The sequence below is a fragment of the Mytilus californianus genome, unplaced genomic scaffold (assembly GCF_021869535.1).
Source record: "Mytilus californianus isolate M0D057914Y unplaced genomic scaffold, xbMytCali1.0.p SCAF_4, whole genome shotgun sequence".
Taxonomy (NCBI): Eukaryota; Metazoa; Mollusca; class Bivalvia; order Mytilida; family Mytilidae; genus Mytilus; species Mytilus californianus.
Genome location: NW_026262690.1, coordinates 101,052,193 through 101,079,745, shown reverse-complemented (window position 1 = coordinate 101,079,745; position 27,553 = coordinate 101,052,193). Strand labels below are relative to the sequence as shown.

The following is a 27,553-nucleotide window of genomic DNA, read 5'->3' as shown; positions in this document are numbered from 1 at the left end:
TTGAAAATTTTCAACTATCAACATTTGGGGCTTAAAAAATTAAAATATTGCAAAAAAATACTTTTGAAATGCCTTAATATATAATATATTATGTATTAAAAGCAATAGAGTACTCATTTGATTTATCAGACTAATCATAATTATTAAAAAGTCAAATTTATATGAGCCTGTGGCTAAAAATGGAGGTTTTCCAATGAAGGGGGGCCTTACATGAAGATGTAATATTTTCCAGCAATTTTAAATTTGTAAAGCTTTTTGGTTATAAATAATCCTTACATATGTATTTAATGTACTTTAAATGGAAAGAAAACTTACAAATAACATATCACATTAGTTTAAAAGGGTCTTAGGCCAAGTAAGACTGAAAATAATTTAGGGTCAATTTAGGCCGTATCACATATTTACATTTAAAAATGCATATTGAAGCTATAGGAAATAAAATTTTGTGTCTTTTCTATCATTTCTATACTCAGGTGACATGATACAATAAATCTGAGCACAAAAAGACTCTTGCATTCAACTTTTTTTGCAGACAGTATGGTCTGATACAAAGATTTTTCACTTTTTAGTGAAAAACATGCATACAATTTTAGTCTCAACAGGCTTATATTTGAACCACTTGCTATCCTACAGAAGAAAAGAAAGATATTATGTGACATAAAACAGGTACAAAAGACATTGTTAAGTGCTTTTTATACAAATTTAGTTAGGTCTTTATAATGGACTTCAACTTTTTTGTTCCAAGCTCCTCACATTTAACTTGATCCAAACAGGGCGTTAAGACGAGGATCATATATACAACACATTTTGCACATATTGTCCGAGATAATCTTCTTTTCTGTAGATTCAGAGTTCACAAATGAGTAATACAACTGGATTGAAGCATAGAAACACAAATATTGACACATAAAAACCTGTCAGATAGAAAGTCAGAATGCCACTTATGCATCAAAATTGAAAAAGCTATGAAATGCTTATTTTGACCATAAAATGCCAAAATTGGTCATTTTTGCAGAAATTCTATCAAATAAAAGTTTAAATCCTTTAGTTTTATGCTATTTGATAAATTGACACCATCAAATCATTCAGGGGAGTTGCCAAAGTACAGATTCTATATTTCCTGATTTCACCTCTTAGGTCCGAGTACACAGTTATTTCGTAGTGCATTTCTTTTAGACAATAAATGAAAATTAAAAAAATCCCACCTGCGCTTTCTCAATTATATTTTTACAGTGTGTTGTACTACTTTTGGGACAAATTATATCAAAATTATAGAAAACTTCATCGGCTCTAACTCAAAATATGGACAATTTCATGTTAAGGGGGTCTTCAAATCTTCTGACAGCTTCCGAAGTGCTAATTTTTAACATTTTTCAGCTGGACCAAATCACTACTTTACTTTAAAATTCATGACCCAAATTTTTTTACAGTGTCATTTCACCCCCCTACTTACTATTTGAGTCATAAAACATGGAGAAATAAATTTGGAAGGGGTATAAAAAAAATCGACAAGTAACACACTGTCCACACTAGGGACTATATTCGTGGACAACGAAAATCAAAGGACGATAACTGTGTACCCGGACCTACTTAGTAGGGTAGAAAAAGTTGACCAATCTTAATGAAACTTGGTATGACCAAAGCTTATTAAATTATAAGACTGCTTACAAAGTTTCATGGTAATAGGATTTATATTATAGACAATATGACTAATTCTATATTCAACTTTGCGTATTAAATTTAGACGTTAAAATTGAAAATTTTCAACTATCAACATTTGGGGCTTAAAAAATTAAAATATTGCAAAAAAATACTTTTGAAATGCCTTAATATATAATATATTATGTATTAAAAGCAATAGAGTACTCATTTGATTTATCAGACTAATCATAATTATTAAAAAGTCAAATTTATATGAGCCTGTGGCTAAAAATGGAGGTTTTCCAATGAAGGGGGGCCTTACATGAAGATGTAATATTTTCCAGCAATTTTAAATTTGTAAAGCTTTTTGGTTATAAATAATCCTTACATATGTATTTAATGTACTTTAAATGGAAAGAAAACTTACAAATAACATATCACATTAGTTTAAAAGGGTCTTAGGCCAAGTAAGACTGAAAATAATTTAGGGTCAATTTAGGCCGTATCACATATTTACATTTAAAAATGCATATTGAAGCTATAGGAAATAAAATTTTGTGTCTTTTCTATCATTTCTATACTCAGGTGACATGATACAATAAATCTGAGCACAAAAAGACTCTTGCATTCAACTTTTTTTGCAGACAGTATGGTCTGATACAAAGATTTTTCACTTTTTAGTGAAAAACATGCATACAATTTTAGTCTCAACAGGCTTATATTTGAACCACTTGCTATCCTACAGAAGAAAAGAAAGATATTATGTGACATAAAACAGGTACAAAAGACATTGTTAAGTGCTTTTTATACAAATTTAGTTAGGTCTTTATAATGGACTTCAACTTTTTTGTTCCAAGCTCCTCACATTTAACTTGATCCAAACAGGGCGTTAAGACGAGGATCATATATACAACACATTTTGCACATATTGTCCGAGATAATCTTCTTTTCTGTAGATTCAGAGTTCACAAATGAGTAATACAACTGGATTGAAGCATAGAAACACAAATATTGACACATAAAAACCTGTCAGATAGAAAGTCAGAATGCCACTTATGCATCAAAATTGAAAAAGCTATGAAATGCTTATTTTGACCATAAAATGCCAAAATTGGTCATTTTTGCAGAAATTCTATCAAATAAAAGTTTAAATCCTTTAGTTTTATGCTATTTGATAAATTGACACCATCAAATCATTCAGGGGAGTTGCCAAAGTACAGATTCTATATTTCCTGATTTCACCTCTTAGGTCCGAGTACACAGTTATTTCGTAGTGCATTTCTTTTAGACAATAAATGAAAATTAAAAAAATCCCACCTGCGCTTTCTCAATTATATTTTTACAGTGTGTTGTACTACTTTTGGGACAAATTATATCAAAATTATAGAAAACTTCATCGGCTCTAACTCAAAATATGGACAATTTCATGTTAAGGGGGTCTTCAAATCTTCTGACAGCTTCCGAAGTGCTAATTTTTAACATTTTTCAGCTGGACCAAATCACTACTTTACTTTAAAATTCATGACCCAAATTTTTTTACAGTGTCATTTCACCCCCCTACTTACTATTTGAGTCATAAAACATGGAGAAATAAATTTGGAAGGGGTATAAAAAAAATCGACAAGTAACACACTGTCCACACTAGGGACTATATTCGTGGACAACGAAAATCAAAGGACGATAACTGTGTACCCGGACCTACTTAGTAGGGTAGAAAAAGTTGACCAATCTTAATGAAACTTGGTATGACCAAAGCTTATTAAATTATAAGACTGCTTACAAAGTTTCATGGTAATAGGATTTATATTATAGACAATATGACTAATTCTATATTCAACTTTGCGTATTAAATTTAGACGTTAAAATTGAAAATTTTCAACTATCAACATTTGGGGCTTAAAAAATTAAAATATTGCAAAAAAATACTTTTGAAATGCCTTAATATATAATATATTATGTATTAAAAGCAATAGAGTACTCATTTGATTTATCAGACTAATCATAATTATTAAAAAGTCAAATTTATATGAGCCTGTGGCTAAAAATGGAGGTTTTCCAATGAAGGGGGGCCTTACATGAAGATGTAATATTTTCCAGCAATTTTAAATTTGTAAAGCTTTTTGGTTATAAATAATCCTTACATATGTATTTAATGTACTTTAAATGGAAAGAAAACTTACAAATAACATATCACATTAGTTTAAAAGGGTCTTAGGCCAAGTAAGACTGAAAATAATTTAGGGTCAATTTAGGCCGTATCACATATTTACATTTAAAAATGCATATTGAAGCTATAGGAAATAAAATTTTGTGTCTTTTCTATCATTTCTATACTCAGGTGACATGATACAATAAATCTGAGCACAAAAAGACTCTTGCATTCAACTTTTTTTGCAGACAGTATGGTCTGATACAAAGATTTTTCACTTTTTAGTGAAAAACATGCATACAATTTTAGTCTCAACAGGCTTATATTTGAACCACTTGCTATCCTACAGAAGAAAAGAAAGATATTATGTGACATAAAACAGGTACAAAAGACATTGTTAAGTGCTTTTTATACAAATTTAGTTAGGTCTTTATAATGGACTTCAACTTTTTTGTTCCAAGCTCCTCACATTTAACTTGATCCAAACAGGGCGTTAAGACGAGGATCATATATACAACACATTTTGCACATATTGTCCGAGATAATCTTCTTTTCTGTAGATTCAGAGTTCACAAATGAGTAATACAACTGGATTGAAGCATAGAAACACAAATATTGACACATAAAAACCTGTCAGATAGAAAGTCAGAATGCCACTTATGCATCAAAATTGAAAAAGCTATGAAATGCTTATTTTGACCATAAAATGCCAAAATTGGTCATTTTTGCAGAAATTCTATCAAATAAAAGTTTAAATCCTTTAGTTTTATGCTATTTGATAAATTGACACCATCAAATCATTCAGGGGAGTTGCCAAAGTACAGATTCTATATTTCCTGATTTCACCTCTTAGGTCCGAGTACACAGTTATTTCGTAGTGCATTTCTTTTAGACAATAAATGAAAATTAAAAAAATCCCACCTGCGCTTTCTCAATTATATTTTTACAGTGTGTTGTACTACTTTTGGGACAAATTATATCAAAATTATAGAAAACTTCATCGGCTCTAACTCAAAATATGGACAATTTCATGTTAAGGGGGTCTTCAAATCTTCTGACAGCTTCCGAAGTGCTAATTTTTAACATTTTTCAGCTGGACCAAATCACTACTTTACTTTAAAATTCATGACCCAAATTTTTTTACAGTGTCATTTCACCCCCCTACTTACTATTTGAGTCATAAAACATGGAGAAATAAATTTGGAAGGGGTATAAAAAAAATCGACAAGTAACACACTGTCCACACTAGGGACTATATTCGTGGACAACGAAAATCAAAGGACGATAACTGTGTACCCGGACCAGAAGACGCCACCAAAATTCAAACTTGATCTGTGTTTTGTGGTAATAAACATTGTGGATAAGTTTCATAACATTTGGTTGAGCCAAACTAAAGTTAGAGAACGGAAGCGAAAAATTCAGCAATTTTTCCATTTGTAAAAGGGCATAACTCTCGAACGGTAAAAGTGATGCCACCAAAATTCAAACTCGATCTGTGATTGTGGTAATAAGCATTGTGGATAAGTTTCATAACATTTGGTTGAGGCAAACTAAAGTTAGAGAACGGAAACCAATTTTGGGACGGACGTACAGACAGACAGACAAGGATAAAACTTAATGCCCCCTCCGCTACGGCGGGGGCATAATTACGATGATAGATGACGGAGGACAACAGAGAATAAGTGATGGCAATATCTCAAATATGGCTCACAAGGCGGGGACAATGCAAGCTTAAAGGACAACACAAGATTTAATGGATATAAATTTTTTTTAAAGTATTTTATTATTTTAAGTATCATGATGTGATTACGTTGCTATATCCAGTTTAGTTGAATGTTAAGATCATGTCCCCGACACATTTCTTACAGGTGTTGTTGCTTCAGATTGCTGCAGCTGATATTCTTGAAATCTTTGTGAAATCCTTTGTGTCATCTTAAGATATTTTTCTAAGCAATTTAGGGCACAGTTATTCTGAAAATACAACAAAAATCCTTAAAGAATAAAAATAGATTACTCTTTTATAGTTTTAAAAGATCAGCTCTTCGACGTTTTTGTAAGTTTGGTTATCAAATATTTTGGCCTTGAGCATCACTGAGGAGACATTTATTAATTTAATTGTCAAAACGCGCATCTGGTGCAGTAAAATTGGTACCGTGAATGTTTTGAACAAACTTGTATTTCAAAGTTAATCAAATCAAACTAAATCAAATCTTTATTGTTTTTTTAAACTAACACGTTAGTCACAAATACAAAACAAGAGTGCCCACGACGAAATGTCTTTACCGTTTAACTGATTATGATTTATTTCTATGACGTCCTATATAGTTTTTTAAGCAGTCGCTGTTCCATGAAAATGAGTTCAATGACAACTGGCATATGCCAGCCAGAAAGTTTAGAACATATGCAATCCGTAGACAAGATATAATGCATCAAGGTTTCGCATTGATATGAAGTTTTATACAGAAAGTAAATGATGTCACCGTCATGTTAGCATCCCTGTCTCACATTCTGCGACATTTATGGCAAGTGAGACAATATTACATTATAAAGCATATAGCAAATGACCACGCAAATATATCAAGAGTCCCCTGTCTGCCAACGTACCCAACTGATAAATAAAAGTATGAATAGAATTAATGGCTACCAACTAGCCCCACTTATGAATAAAATGATTAAACTGTAATGAGTGTAGGCCTTCCAATTCTGCCCTCTTATGAAAACGTTAGAAATGCATCTTTTTTTTTTGGTTCTTTTCTTTTGGTTGAAATAAAACAGAAAGAAGGTAGCATCAGCATTTATGTGACGTTTTTTTCCTGCATGACATTTTAACATTCAACTACATTAGGAGTGCTTAATATAAATTGGAATTTAAATGTTATCATATTGGTTTCTGATGGATACTTGTCTCATTGGCAATTATAGCAATCTGCTTATTTTTATGTAGATTTCTTATTCTCAATAACATTATATTGTAACGGTTTATTTCTTCCTCTGTGATATTTTATCCTGGGGATAATTTGTCACAGAAATTTACTATTTTAAGTCTTAAAATAAAAGGGTTTACCTTTACGTTGTACGTTAAGTGGGGCGAGTTGGCAGGAGTAATATTAACGGGATTTAACCCTTTTCAAAAGTGGGGCGATTTTTTAAAAAGTGGGGCGAGTTGGTAAACCAGTTGGGGCGATTTTTTTAAAAGTGGGGCGAGTTGGTGAAAAAGTGGGGCGATTAGGTGTGGGGCGATTTGTCCTGCTTCCAACCTAGTCTAATGAATTCTGTGCACGGTTGTTTAAAAGTGTCGTTAGCAAGTCGATAAATTTTACGTAATCGTTAAGTGTTGTTCAAATTTTTTATCGGTAAACGCAGTCATTAAATTTGTGTTAAACCTAATCGCTATTATACCTCGATTAAATCCCACACGCAGTGATAAAGATGGCCGCCTTTGTTCACTTTCATTTTTACATCGGATGACCGTGAGGGCATTCCGGTGTATTGCTGTCGCCTAGATTTCCATTACGTAACTTTCGTGTTGGGATTGTAACCGATCTATAAACATGATAAATACGCTGACATTATCGAGTGCAAAATAACATTCCTTATCGCTTGTTATAAATTCATTTTTTCAATGGATACTCCTAAAAATATTTTTTTAAGAACATAAATTAATAATATGAAAAGGTTTTGTCATTAGAAAATATATATATAAGTAAAAAAATCTTTAATATCTATGCACACGTACAGAAAAGGTGTGTTAACGCATGCGGAAGAATATCTCAAGAACGTTTGCAATCTCCCATGCAGAGTTATCGGTCTTTGCTCTCTCTCAAGGACCGATAACTCTGCATGGGAGATTGAACGTTTGGCGGGAAAATATGAATGCCTACTCAAATCCAATCTATTAGAAAAATCGAATTATTACAGAAGAGCTCCCACCATGCACTTGCACTGCACTATTACTTATAGTAGAATAGAATAAAATACAAATGGATGAAAATTATATATACATGTAACTGTAATATACAAATATGAATATAATATATAACAACAAACCCTGAGAGTATATTTAAGAAATAATTCATGGGGGCTTGAATATATCGTGATTTTACCACGGGTTGGCACTTTATGCTAAATATTTTACCCTGAGCGATAGCGAGGGGTAAAATATCGGCATAAAGGGACAACCCGTGGTAAAATCACGATATATTCAAGCCCCCATGAATTATTTCGATTCTAATAGGACAAATACGGCAATTCTTTTGGATCGATCAGTCGGAAAGCTGACCCCAGTTTGACCCCATTTCTTAAAGCAACAATGGAAGTCATGAGACTACCATATTTGGGCATTTTTGGGGTCGTTTTTTCTTCAACTGAAACGACTCTGTTTCCTCCAAAAAGTCATATCAAATGAAATCAAAGCATGCTGTACGTTACAAATGCCAATTGTGTATACTTTTTAGAAGTTCTCACATAAAAATTGTTTTGATTAAGCGTACTGAATTAGAATACTAAGCCTTCAAACCAAAGGTCGTCACTCGTCGCGTCAAGTTTTTTCAACACATCAGTTGAAATTTCTTTAACTTCTGGGGAACCTATGCTGAATTTAAAATATGTGATGAGGCTTTTTATAAACTGGCCCGTGTCAATATTGTGCCACTTAATACGCTGTAATACGCAAATGTGCCACTTCGATGTGTCGATATTTCTGACGAATTGCGAAGCGGTGCCGACAGTAATTTACGAGTTACGTCCCTTTGTTGACACTTTTCATGAACAAACTTTTTGGTACTATCATATAGGCCTATATTATTATTATTATATTAAGCACCATATGCTGTTATTTACAAGTGGATATTATTAAAATAATTAATTATCTTTTTACTAAATATATTTAATACTAAGGACATATGTAAAACCAAGGATTTACTATACAAATCCTTGGGTAAACACATTTTATAATTTTTACAACAATTTCAGAACTGAAATAGGGCTTTGATATTACAATTTACAGTAAATGTTACTCTGTGCCATAATATATTATTCCAAGAGTAACTTTAATATTTATTTTTTGGTAAATATTTTTACTGCTGTAACCAAATTATATCAACACAGAAATAAATTTCGACTACATAAAGACAAGGATTTGTATAGTAAGACTTACTATACAAATCCTTGATAAAGACAAGGGTTAAAATATGCATGAATACTGGATCTAGACAGGGTTAAAAAGATCACAAACAGGAATTCCTTTTCAATACTGATACCTGATCCTACCTATTTCATATACATTTAAAAGAAATAATAATAAATCAAAGTATTCTCAATGTAAATTCTTCATGATTTGAAATAAAAGGAAATTGGTTTGCAATCCTTGTATGATTAAACTAAATATAACAATAAGTTTTGTCTCATTGATTCCATGCAAGTTCTAATGAATGGACAAAATTATAAAAAAGCCTAAACCAATGGATAATTAAACAAATAATCATGAACTTGCGAATAAATACGAACGAGAAAGATTCGATCTCATATTTTTCTTCTTCTATTTAAAAAAAATAAATAACTATGCATATTAAAAGTATTTCAGAGCAGTTTCTGAGTGCTAAGTCAACAATTATGTTTTAGATCACAAGTCATGAGTAAGTCACACTTCATGTAAGTATGAAAATGCTTTGAATAAGAGTGATTAAAATGCAAGTCTGAAAGAGATTGTTTTAAGTTCAAAGGACAAGACTTTTGCATTTACTTTTGCAGGATTCCTTCATCACAAAAAAAAAAATTCGTAAGGGTTCCGCGGAACCCAGTGTCTCGCCTACTTTTGCTGTTAATCGCAGGCTCAACAAAAATGAGGAAAAAAAATAATAAAAATATTCCTCTCTATACTATCTTTTGATTCTAAGTAGCTTCTGTCCAAGTTTGGTAAAAGTCCAGGATAGTTTATGAATCTAATAAATGTTTTAAAAACTTAAACTGCAGACTGTATGTAATGTTAACTGGAAGAAAAACTAAGTCCATTTATAAGTAAAATACGGAAAAAATGGAACAAAATTTTAACAAAATTTCCTTCTAGATACTAGCTTTTAATCATAAACAAGCTTCTGTCCAAGTTTGGTACAAATCCAGGATAGTTTAAGAAAGTTGTTAAAATTAAAAAAAAACTTTAACCACAGAGTGAATGTAATGTTAACTGGCAGAAAAACTAAGTCCATTTATAAGTTAAATACTGATAAACTGTTTTTTTTTTACAAAATTTACTTCTGGATACTATCTTAAGTTATGATCATAAACAAGCTTCTTTCCAAGTTTGGTAGAAATCCAGGATAGTTTAAGAAAGTTATTAAAATTTCAAAAACTTTTAACCACAGAGTGAATGTAATGTTTCCTGGCAGAAAAACTAAGTCCATTTATAAGTAAAATACGGAAAAAATGGATTTTTTTTTTACAAAATTTACTTTTGAATATTATCTTATGATCATAAACAAGCTTCTGTCCAAGTTTGGTAGAAATCCAGGATAGTTTAAGAAAGTTATTAAAATTTCAAAAACTTTAACCACAGAGTGAATATTTGTGGACGCCGCCGACGACGACGACGACGACGCCGACGACGCCGACGGAATGTAGGATCGCTATGTCTCGCTTTTTCGACAAAAGTCGAAGGCTCGACAAAAATGATATTAACAATGATTCAATGAATGAGTTTTTTTAGTCATCTTAAGGTTGCGCACAGACAGTATTAAAACTCCTTACCTTATTGTTTTAGTTAACGTCAAACATTTCACTTAAAATCTTAATGAGAATAATTTATCCAGTCAAATTCAAAGCTGAACTCGCCATTGCTTATTTCAAACAAACACACTAAATGTCTGTTCAGATGCATGTTGACATCGATGTGTAAGACCAAAAAACTACAATGTCAAAAAATGTCTTTCTTTTGGAATTTAGTTCAAACGGGGTTTCCTAAGGGGTGACAGAACGTAAGACTTGATTTTTTTTAAATTTGAGATACGTATTATTAATTTGTTATATAGTATATATAATCTTTGTTTATCTGCGAAAAAAAGAAGAACAAGAGGCTCTCAAGAGCCTGAATCGCTCACCTGTATTTCATGGGAACTTTAAAATTCCCATAGGAAAAGTACTTTTTCCGATGGGAACTTACAAACTATAATCACTTGTTAATTAGCATAGAGCTACATTAACACAAGCTGCGTAATGTTAGTTAAACTTGATAACTTCATATTGTAAGAGGGAAAAACCCCAAGTGTATCGAATTTTCGGTCTCTCTAATTAGCAACAAGAAGCACCAGGAAGGGCAAGAAGCAACTATATTAAAAAACACACACTATAATGCATGTTTCTATATTAATTTATTTGAAATAATTAATATCTTGATTTTTTTACGCTAAATTTGTTTTCTTGTCGCTTATAAGAGGGACGAATGATACCAGAGGGACAGTCAAACTCATAGATCGAAAACAAACTGACAACGCCATGGCCAAAAATAAAAAGACAAACAGACAAATAATAGTACAGATGACACAACATAGAAAACTAAAGACTAAGCAACACGAACCCCACCAAAAACTGGGGGTGATCTCAGGTGCTCCGGAAGGGTAAGCAGAAACTGCTCCACATGTGGCACCCGTCGTGTTGCTTATGTTATTACAAATCCGGTAAATAGTCTTATTCGGTAGGTCACATTCGTGAAAAGGGAAGGGTATTGTAGTTACGACATAAGGAACATATCCGATATCATCTGTGAAACGGTTATTCCATAACGGTCAACCAACTCGTGATGGCGTCCGTAAAATTTACGAAGGGATAATCTCCATGGAAATGAGATATGCCAGTGCTTATACAACTGCGAACCAAACATCATTGACCTACCACTAGTGGTTCCGCATAAACTGACCTAATCACAAACTAGTACATGTAAACTAAGTAAAAGTTTCAAAGTCAATAGACCATGACTGAGGGGGCAGGGCCTAATAATCTCCATGGAAATGAGATATGCCAATGCTAATACAACTGCATACCAAATATCATTGACCTACCACTAGTGGTTTCCCATAAACTAGACCTAATCACAAACTAATACATTGTTGACGCCGCCGCCGACGCCGGAAACAGCATACCTATGTCTCGCTTTTTGACTCCGTCAAGGCGAGACAAAAACGAGGATTTTTAAAATAATTTTCGTTTATTCAAAATAACGTTAAAGTTAATTATGAAAGTACATTTCAGTTTTTATTTTAATTAAAATTGCAAAATGAAATAGTTACAGTAATTTATTTTTGTTTAAATATTGCAACATTAAAATTACAAATCAGATTGTTATAGGTACCTCTGGATCCTTTTTCGTTATTAAAATGTGAATAGGTAGAAATTAAATTTCAAAATAAATGTGGATAGTGTCCACATGTGGACACAGATGATGCCCCCGCTTGCATATCATATAGTTATAAAGGACATAACTGAAGAACGGTAAAAGTGACGCTACCCAAATTTGAAATTGATCTGAGTTTTGTGGTAATAAGCATTGTGTGTAAGTCTCATAACATTTGGTTGAGGCTAACTTAAGTAGAGAACAGAAACTAAAAATTCAGCAATTTTTATGTTTATAAAGGGACATAACTCAAGAATGGTAAGAGTGTCGCCACTTTTCGTACTTAATCTGTATTATGTAGTAACAAGCCTTATGTATAAGTTTCATAACATTTGGTTGAGGCAAATTAAAGTTAGAAAACGAAAACAAAAAAATTGTACTTGATCTTAGTTTTGTGGTAATGAATATTGTGTATAGGTTCCATAGTGTTTGGTTGGGGCAAACTTAAGTTACAGAATGGAAACTAAAAATTTTGCAATCTTTCGATTTATAAAGGGACATAACTCAATAATGGTTAAAGTGACACTACCCAAATTCAACTTGATCTGTGTTTTATCAGTGGAAGTCAAAATTAAACATTGCATTGTATAAAGCATTGATTGTAGTTCATTCAACTATAATCATGGACAAAGGAAGATAACTCCAATTTTAAAAATTACTTGATATTTAGAAGAAAATAAAAATTTTGCAATTTTTCCATTTATAAAGGGGCATAACTCTAAAACGGTTAAAGTACACCACCAAAATTCAAACTTGATCTGTGTTTTGTGGTAATAAGCATTGTGTACAAGTTTCATAACATTTGGTTGTGGCAAACTTAAGTTAGAGAACGGAAACTAAAAATTTTGCAATTTTTCCATTTATAAAGGGGCATAACTCTAGAACGGTTAAAGTGACGCCACCAAAATTCAATCTTGATCTGTGTTTTGTGTTTTGTGGTAATAAGCATTGTGTATAAGTTTCATAACATTTGGTTGAGGCAAACTTAAGTTAGAGAACGGAAACTAAAAATTTTGCATTTTTTCCATTTATTAAGGGGCATAACTCTAGAACAGTTAAAGTGACGCCACCAAAATTCAAACTTGATCTGTGTTTTGTGGTAATAAGCAATGTGTATACGTTTCATAACATTTGTTTTAGGCAAACTCAAGTTAGAGAACGTAAACCAATTTTGGGACGTACGTTCGTACGTACGTACATACGTACAGACGGACAAGGGTAAAACTTAATGCCCCCCTCCGCTACGGTGGGGGCATAAAAATAACTGAAATCTAAAATATATTTTAAACAAGAGTGCACACGCTGAAATGTCTCGCCTTCTTTACTAACCATTGATATTATGTTGATAGTCCTAAATATAAAGCTTTACTTCAACTATCACATCCATTTAACATGATCCAAGAAAATGAGGTCAAATTCAGATAAACCAAACTGAAAATACATGTACACCTTACAATCGTTCCAATAACCAAATATGCTTTAAATAAAGTTGACCTATTGCACATCGAAGAAACAAACTAAACCAGGAAAAACTTAAGATTGACCAATGAACCATGAAAATGAGGTCATGGTCAGATGATAATTGCCAGACAGACATATACAACTTACAATCATTTCATACACCAAATATAGTTGACCTATTGCTAATAGTATTAGAAAAACAGACCAAAAAACAAAAATTTAACATTGAGCGATGAACCGTTAAAATGAATTCAAGGTCAAATAAGACATGCCAGACTGACATGTATATCGTAAACTATTTTCATACACGAACTATAGTTGACCTATTGCATACAGTATTATAACAACAGACCAAAACACAATAACTTAACTATTACCACCGAACCATGAAAATGAGGTCAAGGTCAGATGACATCTGCCAGTTGGACATGGTACACCTTACAATTATTCCTTACACCAAATATAGTAGACCTATTGCTTATAGTATTAGAACAACAGACCAAAACACAACAACTTAACTATAACCACCGAACTATGAAAATGAGGTCAAGGTCAGATGACATCTGCCAGTTGGACATGTACACCTTACAATCATTCCATACACCAAATATAGAAGACCTATTGCTTATAGTATCTGAGATATGGACTAAACCACGAAAACTTAACCTTGTTCACTGATCCATGAAATGAGGTTGCGGTCAAGTGAAAACTGTCTGACAGACATGCTGTTTATTTACTTTTGACCTTAGTTATTTATCCCTTATAATTTTTATTAACTATGTATTTGCATTCAGGTATCACAGATCAAAATTATTCGTTCGTTGTGTGTTAATTTACGTTTTTTGATTGAGTTAAGCCTTCCAATTGATATTTTATAGTGTGTCTTTCTATGTCGTGATGTTATACTATTGTTTCAGAAAAAGGGAGAAGGTTTGGTACCATTAAAACGTTTAATCCCGCTGCAAATGTTTGCACCTGTCCTAAGTCAGGAATCTGATGTACAGTAGTTGTCGTCTGTTTATGTAGTTTATACGTGTTTCTCGTTTCTCGTTTTTATATAGATTAGACCGTTGGTTTTCCCGTTTGAATGGTTTTACACTAGTAATTTTTGGGGCCCTTTATAGCTTGCTGTTCGGTGTGAGCCAATGCTCCGTGTTGAAGGCCGTACCTTGACCTATAATGGTTAACTTTTATAAATTGTTACTTGGATGGAGAGTTGTCTCATTGGCACTCATACCACATCTTCCTATATCTATATCAGGACCTTCCAAGGTACGCACATACCAAATATAGTTATCCTTTACTCATATTAAGAGAGAAATTAAGAATACTAAAAATTTTAACCTTTTTTTCAAGTAGTCAGTGAACCATGAAAATGAAACCAAGGACAATGGACATATGACAGACAAAAACTTCATAACATAAGGCATCTATATACAAAGTCTGAAGGATCCAGGTCTTCTACCTTCTGAAATATTAAGCTTTTGAGAGGTTAGCTAACGCCGCCGCCGCCGCCGCCGGATCACTATCCCTATGTCGAGCTTTCTGCGACAAAAGTGGCAGGCTCGACAAAAATTACATTTGACCATGCAGATGTAAGATGTGAAAATATTTTAAGCAATGAAATGACGACTTAGGAAGATTAATTAAATGTGCCGCGTAAATTACGATCGATAGTTAATCATCCATGCAATATTAGCAGACTTAACAGGGTCAGCGATAAGATATCAAATGTCTATTTATAATCATGGATGCAGGCAGAGAGAAGAAAACGAATTTCTATTTATAGTAATTAAGGCTCATCAAAATTTTCGTCAAAGTATAAATAAACTGCTTCGCCGAGCGCAGCTGGATACGACCGCAGAGGTCCAACCCTGAACAGTTGGGGCAAAAATGGACACAATATTCAAGCTTGATACAGGTCTGAATTTGGATTGTAATTAAATATTTGACACATTATAGGTTTCTGACACAGATTAAATGTAGTCAAAGAACTTGAAATTGGTTATATGATTTGAATTTATATTCAAATGAATATTTCTTGCTGTTGTGCAATACACTGTGCTGTTGCGCAATACTTAGTAAATCTGTTTTCAGACTATATATTAAGAATTAGCAAAAGAAATTGTGACTCCCAATTTTTCTTTGGAAAATTGACAATTTCTTTAATCTTGAGGGGAAAAAAATTGACACCTAACCCCCACCCCCACCCCCCTTTTCCAAAAAAATATGATATTTGAAGAAATTTTCTTTTTAATTTCTTTAAATCTTGAGGAAAAAATAAATGGGGAATGTGTCCATGGGACACAGATGATGCCCCCGCTTGCATATAACGTTTTGAAGGGACATTTCTCAAGAACTGTAAAAGTGACACTACCCAAATTTGTACTTGATCTGAGTTTTGTGGTACATGTAATAAGTATTGTGTATAAAATTCATAACATTTGGTTAAGGCAAACTTAAGTTAGGGAACGGAAACGAAAAATTCAGCAATTTTTCCATTTGTAAAGGGACATAACTCTAGAATGGTAAAAGTGACGTCACCCTAATTCAAACTTGATCTGTGTTTTGTGGTAATAAGCACTGTGTATAAGTTTCATAACATTTGGTTGAGGCAAACTAAAGTTAGAGAACGGAAACCAATTTTGGGACGTACGGACGGACGGACGGACGGACGGACAAGGGTAAAACTTAATGCCCCCCTCCGCTACGGCGGGGCATAACAAATTGATTCCTTTAAATCTAAGATAGGGGATCACGGGGTGGTGTGTTCGGGTTGAGGAGGTGTGGGTTGGTGGGTGATTGTGTGGGCGGGAATTAGCCCCAAAGTTGGTCATCAGGTGCAATTTTGACAATTTTTAGTCCTATTTCTTGACCAGGAAGACCGAGGGATGATGATAGATGTATGTTACTGTAGTCTGCATGTAGAGTGGACCCCAGTGAACACATTAATCACAACAAAGACCAGGTCGCAGTCAAACTGATCTTGGTACAGCAGTCTTAAGAAGGTCATTTGCACCAAAAATCCGGAATTTCTCGATTTTTCCCCATTTTTGTCTTCAACTGGACCTGCAACCGGAAGTAGTCGTTCACTAAATGGATTTCAATAATAAACACGATTAGTAGTTATATTCCCGCAGGTTTACACTAATTTTTAAAGTTGTATGCCTCTGAACTGCGCGTGTCTGCCACCGAAGGGAAGCCCATCACTCCAGAAAAACCAGTTTTATTAGATTTCAATTTTCCAAATTCGTATTTGAGCTGAAAATGCATTTTAAACATGAGAAACATGACAATAAATAGCCTCAGGTTGAGGAAACATGCATCAACTTCGAAATCAATGTCATAAAGTTGACCTCTCAAGGGAGCTACCATTTGAATTTTATGGGAGGCTAGGATGAAAAAATGTTGTCCTGCATTTTTTTTTAGTTGTAATCTCTGTCCTGCCTTTTTGTTTTTCACTCTATTCGGTCCTGCCTTTTTTTTTATTAGTTTATCCTGTTTTTTTTTACATAAACTGTCATCCTGCCTTTTTTTTTACTCAGAACTCCTGTCCTGCTTTTTTTTCAAATTTCATCCTAGCCCCCCCCCCCCCCCCCCCCCCCCCTAAAAATCAAATGGTAGCTCCCTAAAGTATCCCTTGCATATGTTATAAAGGGACATAACTCAAGAATGGTAATAGTGGCGCTACCCAAATTCGTACTTGATCTGAGTTTCGTGAAAATAAGCATTGCGTATAAGTTTCATAACATTTGGTTAAAGCAAACTTAAGTTAGAGAACGGAAACGAAAAATTCAGCCATTGTTCCATTTGTAAAGGGACATAACTCAAGAACGGTAAAAGTGACGCCACACAAATTTAATCTTGATCTGTGTTTTGTGGTAATAAGCATTGTGTATAAGTTTCACAACATTTGGTTCAGGGACACTTAAGTTATAGAACGGAAACCAACTTCGGGACGTACGGACGGACGGACGTACAGAGGGACAAGGGTAAAACTTAATGCCCCCTCCACGGGGGCATAAACATACATTTTACTTGGTTAAATTTGGCCAAGTAGTTTCAGATGAGGTCACCTTTGTAAAAGTTTACAGACAACGGACGACGTCGAACAACAATGACCCCAAGTGATGGCAAAAACTCAAACTGTGCAAAAGTATATGCAAATCGCAAACAAATGTCGCTGTGAGTGTGTAGAAATCACATATTTAATGCATTATATGTAATACAAAAGAACTTTGTACAAAAGTAAATAAAATGCTTCGCTGGGCGCAGCCTGATACGACCGCAGAGGTCGAACCCTGAACAGTTGGGGCAAGTATGGACACAACATTCAAGCTTGATAAAGCTCTGAATTGGATTGTGATAAAATATTTGACACAGCATAGGTTTCTGACACAGAAAGAATGTGGTCTAAGAACTTGAATTTTTTTAATTTACCTATTATGGTCCAATGTCCAAAATCAAAATACATGGTTAGATTCAGCATATCAAAGAACCCCATATATTCAGTTTTTGTTGAAATCAAACAAAGTTTAATTTTGGACCCCAACTTGGACAAACTTGAAAACTGGGCCCATAATCAAAAAACTAAACACGTGTTTAGATTCAGCATATCAAAGAACCCCAAGAATTCAATTTTTGTTAAAATCAAACTAAATTTAATTTTGGACCCTTTGGACCTTAATGTAGACCAATTTAAAAAACGGGACCCAAAATTAAAAATCTAAATACACGGTTAGATTTGGAATATCAAAGAACCCCAATAATTCAATTTTTGATGAAATCAAACAAAGTTTAATTTTGGACCTTTTTTACCTCAATATGAACCAATTTGATAGCGGGGCCCACAAATAAAAAAATCTAAATACATGGTTAGATTCAGCATATCAAAGAACCCCATATATTCAATTTTTGTTGAAATCAAAAAAAGTTTAATTTTGGACCCCAACTTGGACCAACTTGAAAACTGGGCCCATAATCAAAAATCTAAACACATGTTTAGATTCAACATATCAAAGAACCTCAAGAATTCCATTTTTGTTAAAATCAAACTAAATTTAATTTTGGACCCTTTGGACCTTAATGTAGACCAATTTAAAAAACTGGACACAAAATAAAAAATCTAAAAACACGGTTAGATTTGGCATATCAAAGAACCCCAATAATTCAATTTTTGATGAAATCAAACAAAGTTTAATTTGGGATCCTTTTGACCTCAATATAAACCAATTTGATAGCAGGGCCCACAAATAAAAAATCTAAATACATGGTTAGATTCAGCTTATCAAAGAACCCCATATATTCAATTTTTGTTGAAATCAAACAAAGTTTAATTTTGGACCCCAATTTGGACCAACTTGAAAACTGGGCCTAAAATCTAAAATCTAAATACATGTTTGGATTCAGCATATCAAAGAACCCCATATATTCAATTTTTGTTGAAATCAAACAAAGTTTAATTTTGGACCCCAACTTGGACAAACTTGAAAACTGGGCCCATAATCAAAAATCTAAACACATGTTTAGATTCAGCATATCAAAGAACCCCAAGAATTCAATTTTTGTTAAAATCAAACTAAGTTTAATTTTGGACCCTTTGGACCTTAATGTAGACCAATCTAAAAAACAGGACCCAAAATTAAAAATCTAAATACACGGTTAGATTTGGCATATCAAAGAACCCCAATAATTCAATTTTTGATGAAATCAAACGAAGTTTAATTTTGGACCCTTTTGACCTCAATATGAACCAATTTGATAGCAGGGCCCACAAATAAAAAATCTAAATACATGGTTAGATTCAGCATATCAAAGAACCCCATATATTCAATTTTTGTTGAAATCAAACAAAGTTTAATTTTGGACCCCAATTTGGACCAACTTGAAAACTGGGCCAAAAATCAAAATCTAAATACATGTTTAGAATCAGCATATCAAAGAACCCCATACATTCAATTTTTGTTAAAATCAAACCCCATATATTCAATTTTTGTTAAAATCAAACAAAGTTTAATTTTGGACCCTTTGGACCTTTATGTAGACCAATTTGAAAACTGGACCCAAAATTAAAAATCTAAATACACGGTTATATTCGGCATAACAAATAAATAAATGTGGTCAAAGATTTTACAAATCTAATGCGCCATACTGTGCAATTAAAGATTACTTCTTGAAATTTTTCAATATTTGAAATTTGAAAAAAAAAAATATTTGAGGAATAATTCTTTCTAATTTCTGAAATCTGAAATGAGAAAAAATTGACCCCCCACAATTTCTTTTTACCCCCTTTTTCCCCCAAAAAATTCTTTCCCTCAAGATATGGTCATAATCTCAATTCAAATTTCCAATGGAGTTTGCAACCATAACTACCCATTTAAATTTACCATAGTGCTAACTTAATCTATTTTATAATAGAATTTAAAATATAGTGTCAAATCTTTCATATGGATTATTTTGTAAAAAAAAAAGTTGCAACATTTGCAGATATTTTTACTTGTCTTCCTTTATAAATATGCATTTCTTTAAACATAATTCAAAAGCAGTGTAAGGGAAGAAACCAAAACGTTGTATTTGGATTACCTCCCTTACACTGTTTTAAATTATCTTAATTGTTCATTAACCATTACTTTATACATAATTTAAAAGCAGTGTAAGGGAGGTAATTTCAATGATGTATTTGATTTATCTCCCTTACACTGCTTTAAATTATGTTTAGTACTAAAGTATTTGTCCATTAACCAGGACAACCTTGTTTTTCCCCCTTTTTTGCCCCTAATTCCTAAACGGTTTGAGCCATAACCCCCCAAAGCAAATCCTAACCATCCCTTTGTGGTATGGAAACTTGTAGTATAATTTCAGAGAGATCCATACACCATTCCACAGTTATTGTCTGGAAACTAGAAAATGCTTATTTTTGGCCCCTTTTTGGCCCCTAATTCCTTAACTGTTGGTACCATAACCCCCAAAATCAATCCCAACCTTCCTTTGTGGTATTTAACCTTATGGTAAAATTTAAAAGAGATCCATGCACTTAAACTAAAGTTAGAGTGCAAAACCAATGTGTCTTTGGACGACGACGACGACACTGGACGACGACGATGACGACAACGACGACGACGACGCCAACGTCCTACCAATATACGACCTTTGCGGTCGTATAAAAAGTGTAAAATTTATTTAACACTTGAATACTTAATGGACTGTTAGCTTAAAGAAAACATTGCCACTCAGTCTAAAATACCAAATCCAAAAATAATCGTTTCAATACACTTCTTACTCTGTACAAAGCAATGTAGACCCTGTCTCCAGGGTTACCTATTCAAGTTAAGGCCCTAACTATTGAATTGCAAAAGTTCACGTGCTAAAGAGATCAATTATACTTGAACTGATTATTCTTAAGAAAATATTAAATTTAATCATCAATTTTTTATCAAGTTCAGATCAAAGTAAAGTATTCAGTGGCACTGCCATTTTCCTGAATCCTACTTTTACATATAATCAACTACAGAATCAGAATTTTATTAGTCAGACCACCTGGCCCCTCACTGTAATCTCTCATGAAGTTATTTATATAAATGCTAATGCAGGAACCAATATTTAAGTTTTCAAATAAACAATTCTGGGCAGCTATTGTTCAAACAATAGAACTTATCCCAAAAGATTTCACTCAGACATCCACTGAACTACTAATGACGACTCATTGATAAAACTTTAGTAAATTTTTTACATTTTCATGTTTAAGAGTCCATGCAGGTCCTAAGACAGGGTGTCTCAATGTGGTTATTTTGGGTAATGATGCTCTAACGTTTAAAAGTCAAACAGCAAACATAATCTCGTATTTAACAGTTTTCCCTAGTAATTTTATGATTTTTCCGTCGGGAGCCAATCGGACAAACTGCATAAATAAAAACACACACTGGTTACGGGTATTGCGTCTTTTGTGTCCTGAGATTCAGTCGGAATCAAAATACCTCGGTGAAATTTTCAGGTCCCAGGTAAGACCTACTGATCTTTATATAGCAGTGTCACTATAAGAAAGGAATAAACACACTTTCTAAATCATAAGGCTGCTTCTGTTGCATCATCTTCCTTACTTATAAATTTGGTCTGTTGCCGCAGTGTCAAATCAGTATCCTACATAATTTCGTAAAAATAGGTATTTACTACCACTGAAATCCGATCACATGGACAAGTTTTGCATTGGGAATAGCTCAATATTTGACTCTAAATCATGGGCAGAAAAGAGATTGCATTTAAAATACAACACAAACAATTAACTATCACTGCGCCCAGAAACAAAGTCTGTCATATAACTGTAAGCGGATAACTTTCTAAGTGAAGCGATTAAAAGTTACATAGATATAAGAAGATGTGGTATGAGTGCCAATGAGACAACTCTCCATACAAGTCAAAAATTATAGAAGTAAACCATTATAGGTCAAAGTACGGTCTTCAACACGGAGCCTTGGCTCACACCGAACAGCAAGCTATAAAGGGCCCTAAAATACATTAACATATTGCGTTTGAGGAATGTTCAACTGAATTAACCTAAACCATAGTTCTACTCGATCTTGAAACAACTAAAGAATGTGCAATCTATTTCAGGTCGGTAAACAAAATGACATGTACATCATGCCAATAAAGGAAATGCCTTTACAATAAAATATAAGACCAGATTTATATCACAAATTCTTACCTAAGGGATATTGTAGTTTTTAAGATAATAGCCAGACAAGAATATACGTCCATAGGACACCCTGCCCTCCTTGCACTATCACATTTTCATGTTCATTGGATCATGAAATTTGGTCAAAACCCTAATTTGGTAGGTATATTAAACAGTTAACTTTCTAAGGAACATGTGTACTAAGTTTTAAATTGATTTGAACAGACAATACATTAAGTCATATGAAACGAGTTTCTTGTAATTATAATGTTATTGAAATTATTGAAACAATGCATCCATATATACAAAATTTAGTCCTGTATGCACGTCTTTTACATAAATAACAAATCTATACTGTATTATCGACAAATAATAATATTTTCAATGATTGTTGATCGCAAGTTTGTTGCCGAAGTTTAACGGATCGTGACATTGATACACAATCAACACAGAGCATGTTGACCACGTTGACCACGTGCAAAATAAGTTAATTATTAGAGCCATGATATAATTTTTTTATATTTTCCATGCATTCCCGTTTGTTAATTAAACTTACGATTTGGTGTAATAAATTTGTTCTTAATAATCAGATATTACATTGTCCCCGTTTGTTTATATTCTTTCATCACGGTTTTTCCTCCCACTTGCGCTGTGCGGTTGCCGAAGATCTAACGAGAGGTCTCGTAGTTAAGGTTACTGCATACGGAAAATAAATGTGGATAGTGTCCACATGTGGACACATATGATGCCCCCGCTTGCATATCATATAGTTATAAAGGGACATAACTGAAGAACGGTAAAAGTGACGCTACCCAAATTTGAACTTGATCTGAGTATTGTGGTAATAAGCATTGTGTGTAAGTCTCATAACATTTGGTTGAGGCTAACTTTAGTAGAGAACAGAAACTAATAAAATGCTTCGCTGGGGCGCAGCTTGATACGACCCCAGAGGTCGAACCCTGAACAGTTGGGGCAAGTATGGACACAACATTCAAGCTTGATACAGCACTGAATTTGGATTGTAATTAAATATTTGACACAGCATAAGTTTCTGACACAGAATGAATGTGGTCTAAGAACTTAAAAAAAATTTAATTTACCTATTCAAACCATATCATTTTTATTTGCTTTTATATATAAAACAGAAATAACCAATTTAAAATGGAAAATTTTAAAGAAAAAAACGAAAAAAAAATCCCTCCAAAAATTTTTTGAACCCCCTTATGATTCATCACCCCAAAACTCAATCCCAGCCTTCCCTTTGTGGTATGGTACCTTGCAGTACAATTTCAGAGAGATCCATACACTTGAACACAAGTTATTGTCTGGAAACTAGAAAAATGCTTGTTTTTTTGCCCCTTTTTGGCCCCAAATTCCTAAACATTTAGGGCAATTACTCCCAAACTTAAACCCAGCTTTCCCTTTGTGATATGGAACCTTGCAGTACAATTTCATAAAGATCCATACACTTACACACAAGTTATTGTCCTGAAACTAGAAAAATGCTTGTTTTTTTGCCCCTTTATGGCCCCTAATTCCTAAACTTTTGAGGCAATTACCCCCAAAATCAATCCCAGCCTTCCCTTTCTGATATATGGTACCTTGCAGTACAATTTCAGAGCGATCCATACACTTGAACACAAGTTATTGTCTGGAAACTAGAAAAATGCTTATTTTTTGCCCCTTTTTGGCCCCTTATTCCGAAACGTTTTGGGCAATTACCCCCAAACTCAATTCCACCTTTCCCTTTGTGATATGGAACCTTGTAGTACAATTTCATAAAGATCCATACACTTACATACAAGTTTTTGTCCTGAAACTAGAAAAATGCTTGTTTTTTGCCCCTTTTTGGCCCCTAATTCCTAAAATTTGGCGGCAATTACCCCCAAAATCAATCACAGCATTCCCTTTGTGATATGGAACCTTGTGGTACAATGTCAGAGAGATCCATACACTTACACACAAGTTACTGTCATGAAACTAGAAAAATGCTTGTTTTTTGCCCCTTTTTGGCCCCTAATTCCTAAAATTTGGAGGAAATTACCCCCAAAATCAATCCCAGCATTCCCTTTGTGATAAGGAACCTTGTGGTACAATGTCAGAGAGATCCATACACTAACACACAAGTTATGTCTGGAAGTTACAAAAATGCTTATTTTTGGCCCTTTTTTGGCCCCTAATTCCTTAACTGTTGGTTCCATAACCCCCAAAATCAGTCCCCACCTTCCTTTTGTGGTATTGAACCTTATGGTAAAATTTCATAGAGATCCATTCACTTAAACTAAAGTTAGAGTGCGAAAACAAATTTGTCTTCGGACGACGACGACGCCGGACGAAGACGACGACGACGACGACGCCGGACGACGACGACGACGCCAACGTCATACCAATATACGACCGCAAAATTTGTTTGCGGTCGTATAAAAATTCAGCAATTTTTCTATTTGTAAACACGCATAACTCTAGAACGGTTGTGTATAAGTTTTATAACATTTGGTTGAGACAAACTAAAGTTAGAGAACGGTAACGAAAAATTCAGCAATTTTTATGTTCATAAAGGGACATCACTCAAGAATGGTAAAAGTGTCGCCACCAAATTTCGTATTTAATCTGTATTATGTAGTAATAAGCATTGTGTATAAGTTTCATAACATTTGGTTGAGGCAAACTAAAGTTAGAAAACGGAAACAAAAAATGTGTACTTGATCTTAGTTTTGTGGTAATGAATATTGTGTATAGGTTTCATAATGTTTGGTTGGGGCAAACTAAAGTTACAGAATGGAAACTAAAAATTTTGCAATCTTTCAATTTATAATGGGGCATAACTCAATAATGGTTAAATTGACACTACCCAAATCATGCAAATTCAACTTGATCTGTGTTTTATCAGTGGAAGTAAAAAATTACTTGATATTTAGAAGAAAATAAAAATTTTGCAATTTTTCCATTTATAAAGGGGCATAACTCTAGAACAGTAAAGGTGACGCCACCAAAATTCAAACTTGATCTGTGTTTTGTGGTAATAAGCAGTGTGTATAAGTTTCATAACATTTGGTTGAGGCAGACTTAAGTAATAGAACGGAAACTAAAAATTTTGCAATTTTTCCATTTATAAAGGGGCATAACTCTAGAACGGTTAAAGTGACGCTACCAAAATTCAAACTTGATCTGTGTTTTTTGGTAATAAGCATTGTGTATAAGTTTCATAACATTTGGTTGAGGCAAACTTAAGTTAGAGAACGGAAACTAAACATTTTGCAATTTTTCCATTTATAAAGGGGCATAACTCTAGAACGGTTAAAGTGACGCCACAAAAAATCGAACTTGATCTGTGTTTTGTGGTAATAAGCATTGTGTATAAGTTTCATAACATTTGGTTGAGGCAAACTCAAGTTAGAGAACGGAAACCAATTTTGGAACGTACGTACATACGTACGTACGGACGGACAAGGGTAAAACTTAATGCACCCACCGCTACGGCTGGGGCATAAAAATATCAGCGAATTAGTGTACGGGAAGACAATAATTCCATTGTAGTACATTTACGAAGATTTGATAAGATAAAGGATTTTCTTTTACAAGAAAGTTCACGTACACTTGTTTTATAGTAAAACTTTGCCATTCAAGTATATAAAACATATTCAATTATTTTTTAATTTGAAGTTTCATATGACTTTAAACCAAAACTTTAACACACTTTACACACAACTTTAACCCATCACATTTCTTGGTTCAGTTAAATGTGAAAAGTCAAAACCCTTATTCAGCATATACATTAACTAGTTCACTTCATAATCATGATAATGAAGATGTGTACTAAGTTTGGATTTGTTTTGAGTACAAACTACCTTAAACCAAAATTTTAACTGGATATGGGATCGATTTATGGACGGACAAACCAAGAGACCAGATTCAATATGAAGTGTGCTATTAAGGGGCACAATTGGTGCCCATAGGAATACCTACATCCTGTCGATAAAATTTATTGTCAAAAGGTACATAGATGTTGTAAATTTTATTTGCTGTAACTCGTATAAAGCCTGCTTCGGTAATAAAAAAAGGTAAATATGCTAGATATACTTACTGGAAATGTGATGAGCTGATTACAGCTGTAAATTTTTATCCTTGTTTCTTAACATTTTTCCTTTTTTTGGACGATGATGCTCCTTTGGCCACATCTTTTCATGTTTACATATGCCTGTGTCTGTATATGTAGTGACGTTATATATTTCAATGAACGTAATCTATGTATCACTGATAAATTATTAAGTCAGTGACTTCGCTACAACTGAATACTTCAAACACTTTACCTTATTCTTTTATAGATACACAGATTTGGTTTGAACGTTTGGCTGTTTGAATATTTTTTTATCGGTACTTAAATTTATTTTGTTATCAATAAATTAAAAATAACTAAATATGTATTGCTATGAAGTTTTGAGCACTTACGGTCCTACATCCTGTCAATACTTATATTTTGACATTGCATAAGGTCATGTTTTTTTCCGACGGTTGGGTCTTTTCAATTTAATCATTTCATGTGTGTGTACTTAATAATATTTTGTCTTGGATATGTGATTATTGTAATAGTTGTAATCGGCTTTGAATAAGCTTTCAGTGACTGTGAGTACTCTCAGATAGGCACTTTGTATCTTTAGTCTTTTTCTTAGTTGTTATTTTGTGCTTTGTATCGTTGCGATGAGTCAAGATTTTAAAACAGATTTTTACAGTTTGTTTTCTATGTTATGTTATTACACTGTCCCAGGTTATGGTTAGGGTTGGGCGCCTGCAAATATGTTTGACTCAGCCACATTCTGTATTATGCCTGTCCCAAATAAGGAGCGTGTAATATGGTGGTATCGTTTGTTGCTGTACATCATATTTGTTTTTCGATTACAGTTTTGTACATAATTCAGGTCGTTGGTTTTCTCGTTTAATTTGTTTAAATTTTCTGATGTCCTTTTATACCTTACTATGCAGTATGGGTTTTAATTCATTGTTAAAGGCGGTACAGTGATCTATAGTTGCTAACATCTACGTCATTTGGTCTCTGGTGTATAGTTGTCATGGACAATAATACCACATCATCTTATTTTTATATAGAAATGTCTTTTCAAGGCAATTCAGAATAAATATGTTTTAGGGTTAGATCTGATTCATTTTTGGAATATTTAACAATTTATTATAGAAGTGGATGTGGCATGATCCCTATGTGCAAATAGAAAATCGTGCGATGCAAAAAAAATATAGAAAA

The 27,553-nt window shown here is 33.4% G+C and overlaps 1 protein-coding gene and 1 long non-coding RNA gene across 6 annotated transcripts in view; one reads left to right on the top strand and one right to left on the bottom strand.

The window, feature by feature from the left end:
- The window catches only part of LOC127699036 (uncharacterized), a 316,114-nt gene that overhangs the window by 241,973 nt on the left and 46,588 nt on the right, over positions 1-27,553 (top strand). The window contains exon 1 of one of the 3 annotated variants that reach the window (XR_007981032.1): positions 15,537-15,552. The exons of the other annotated variants lie outside the window; for them this stretch is intronic. This is a non-coding gene — a long non-coding RNA (uncharacterized LOC127699036). Of the gene's footprint in view, positions 1-15,536; positions 15,553-27,553 lie in introns of those variants that run through there. 3 annotated transcript variants of the gene reach the window in all.
- LOC127698996 (mitochondrial import inner membrane translocase subunit Tim9-like) overlaps positions 5,540-27,553 on the bottom strand; it is a 91,209-nt gene continuing 69,195 nt past the window's right edge. For all 3 annotated transcript variants that reach the window (XM_052202794.1, XM_052202793.1, XM_052202792.1), the window contains exon 4: positions 5,540-5,761. In XM_052202794.1, the coding sequence (XP_052058754.1) occupies positions 5,633-5,761 (129 nt within the window). In that variant the 3' untranslated portion in view covers positions 5,540-5,632. The remainder of the gene's footprint in view (positions 5,762-27,553) is intronic.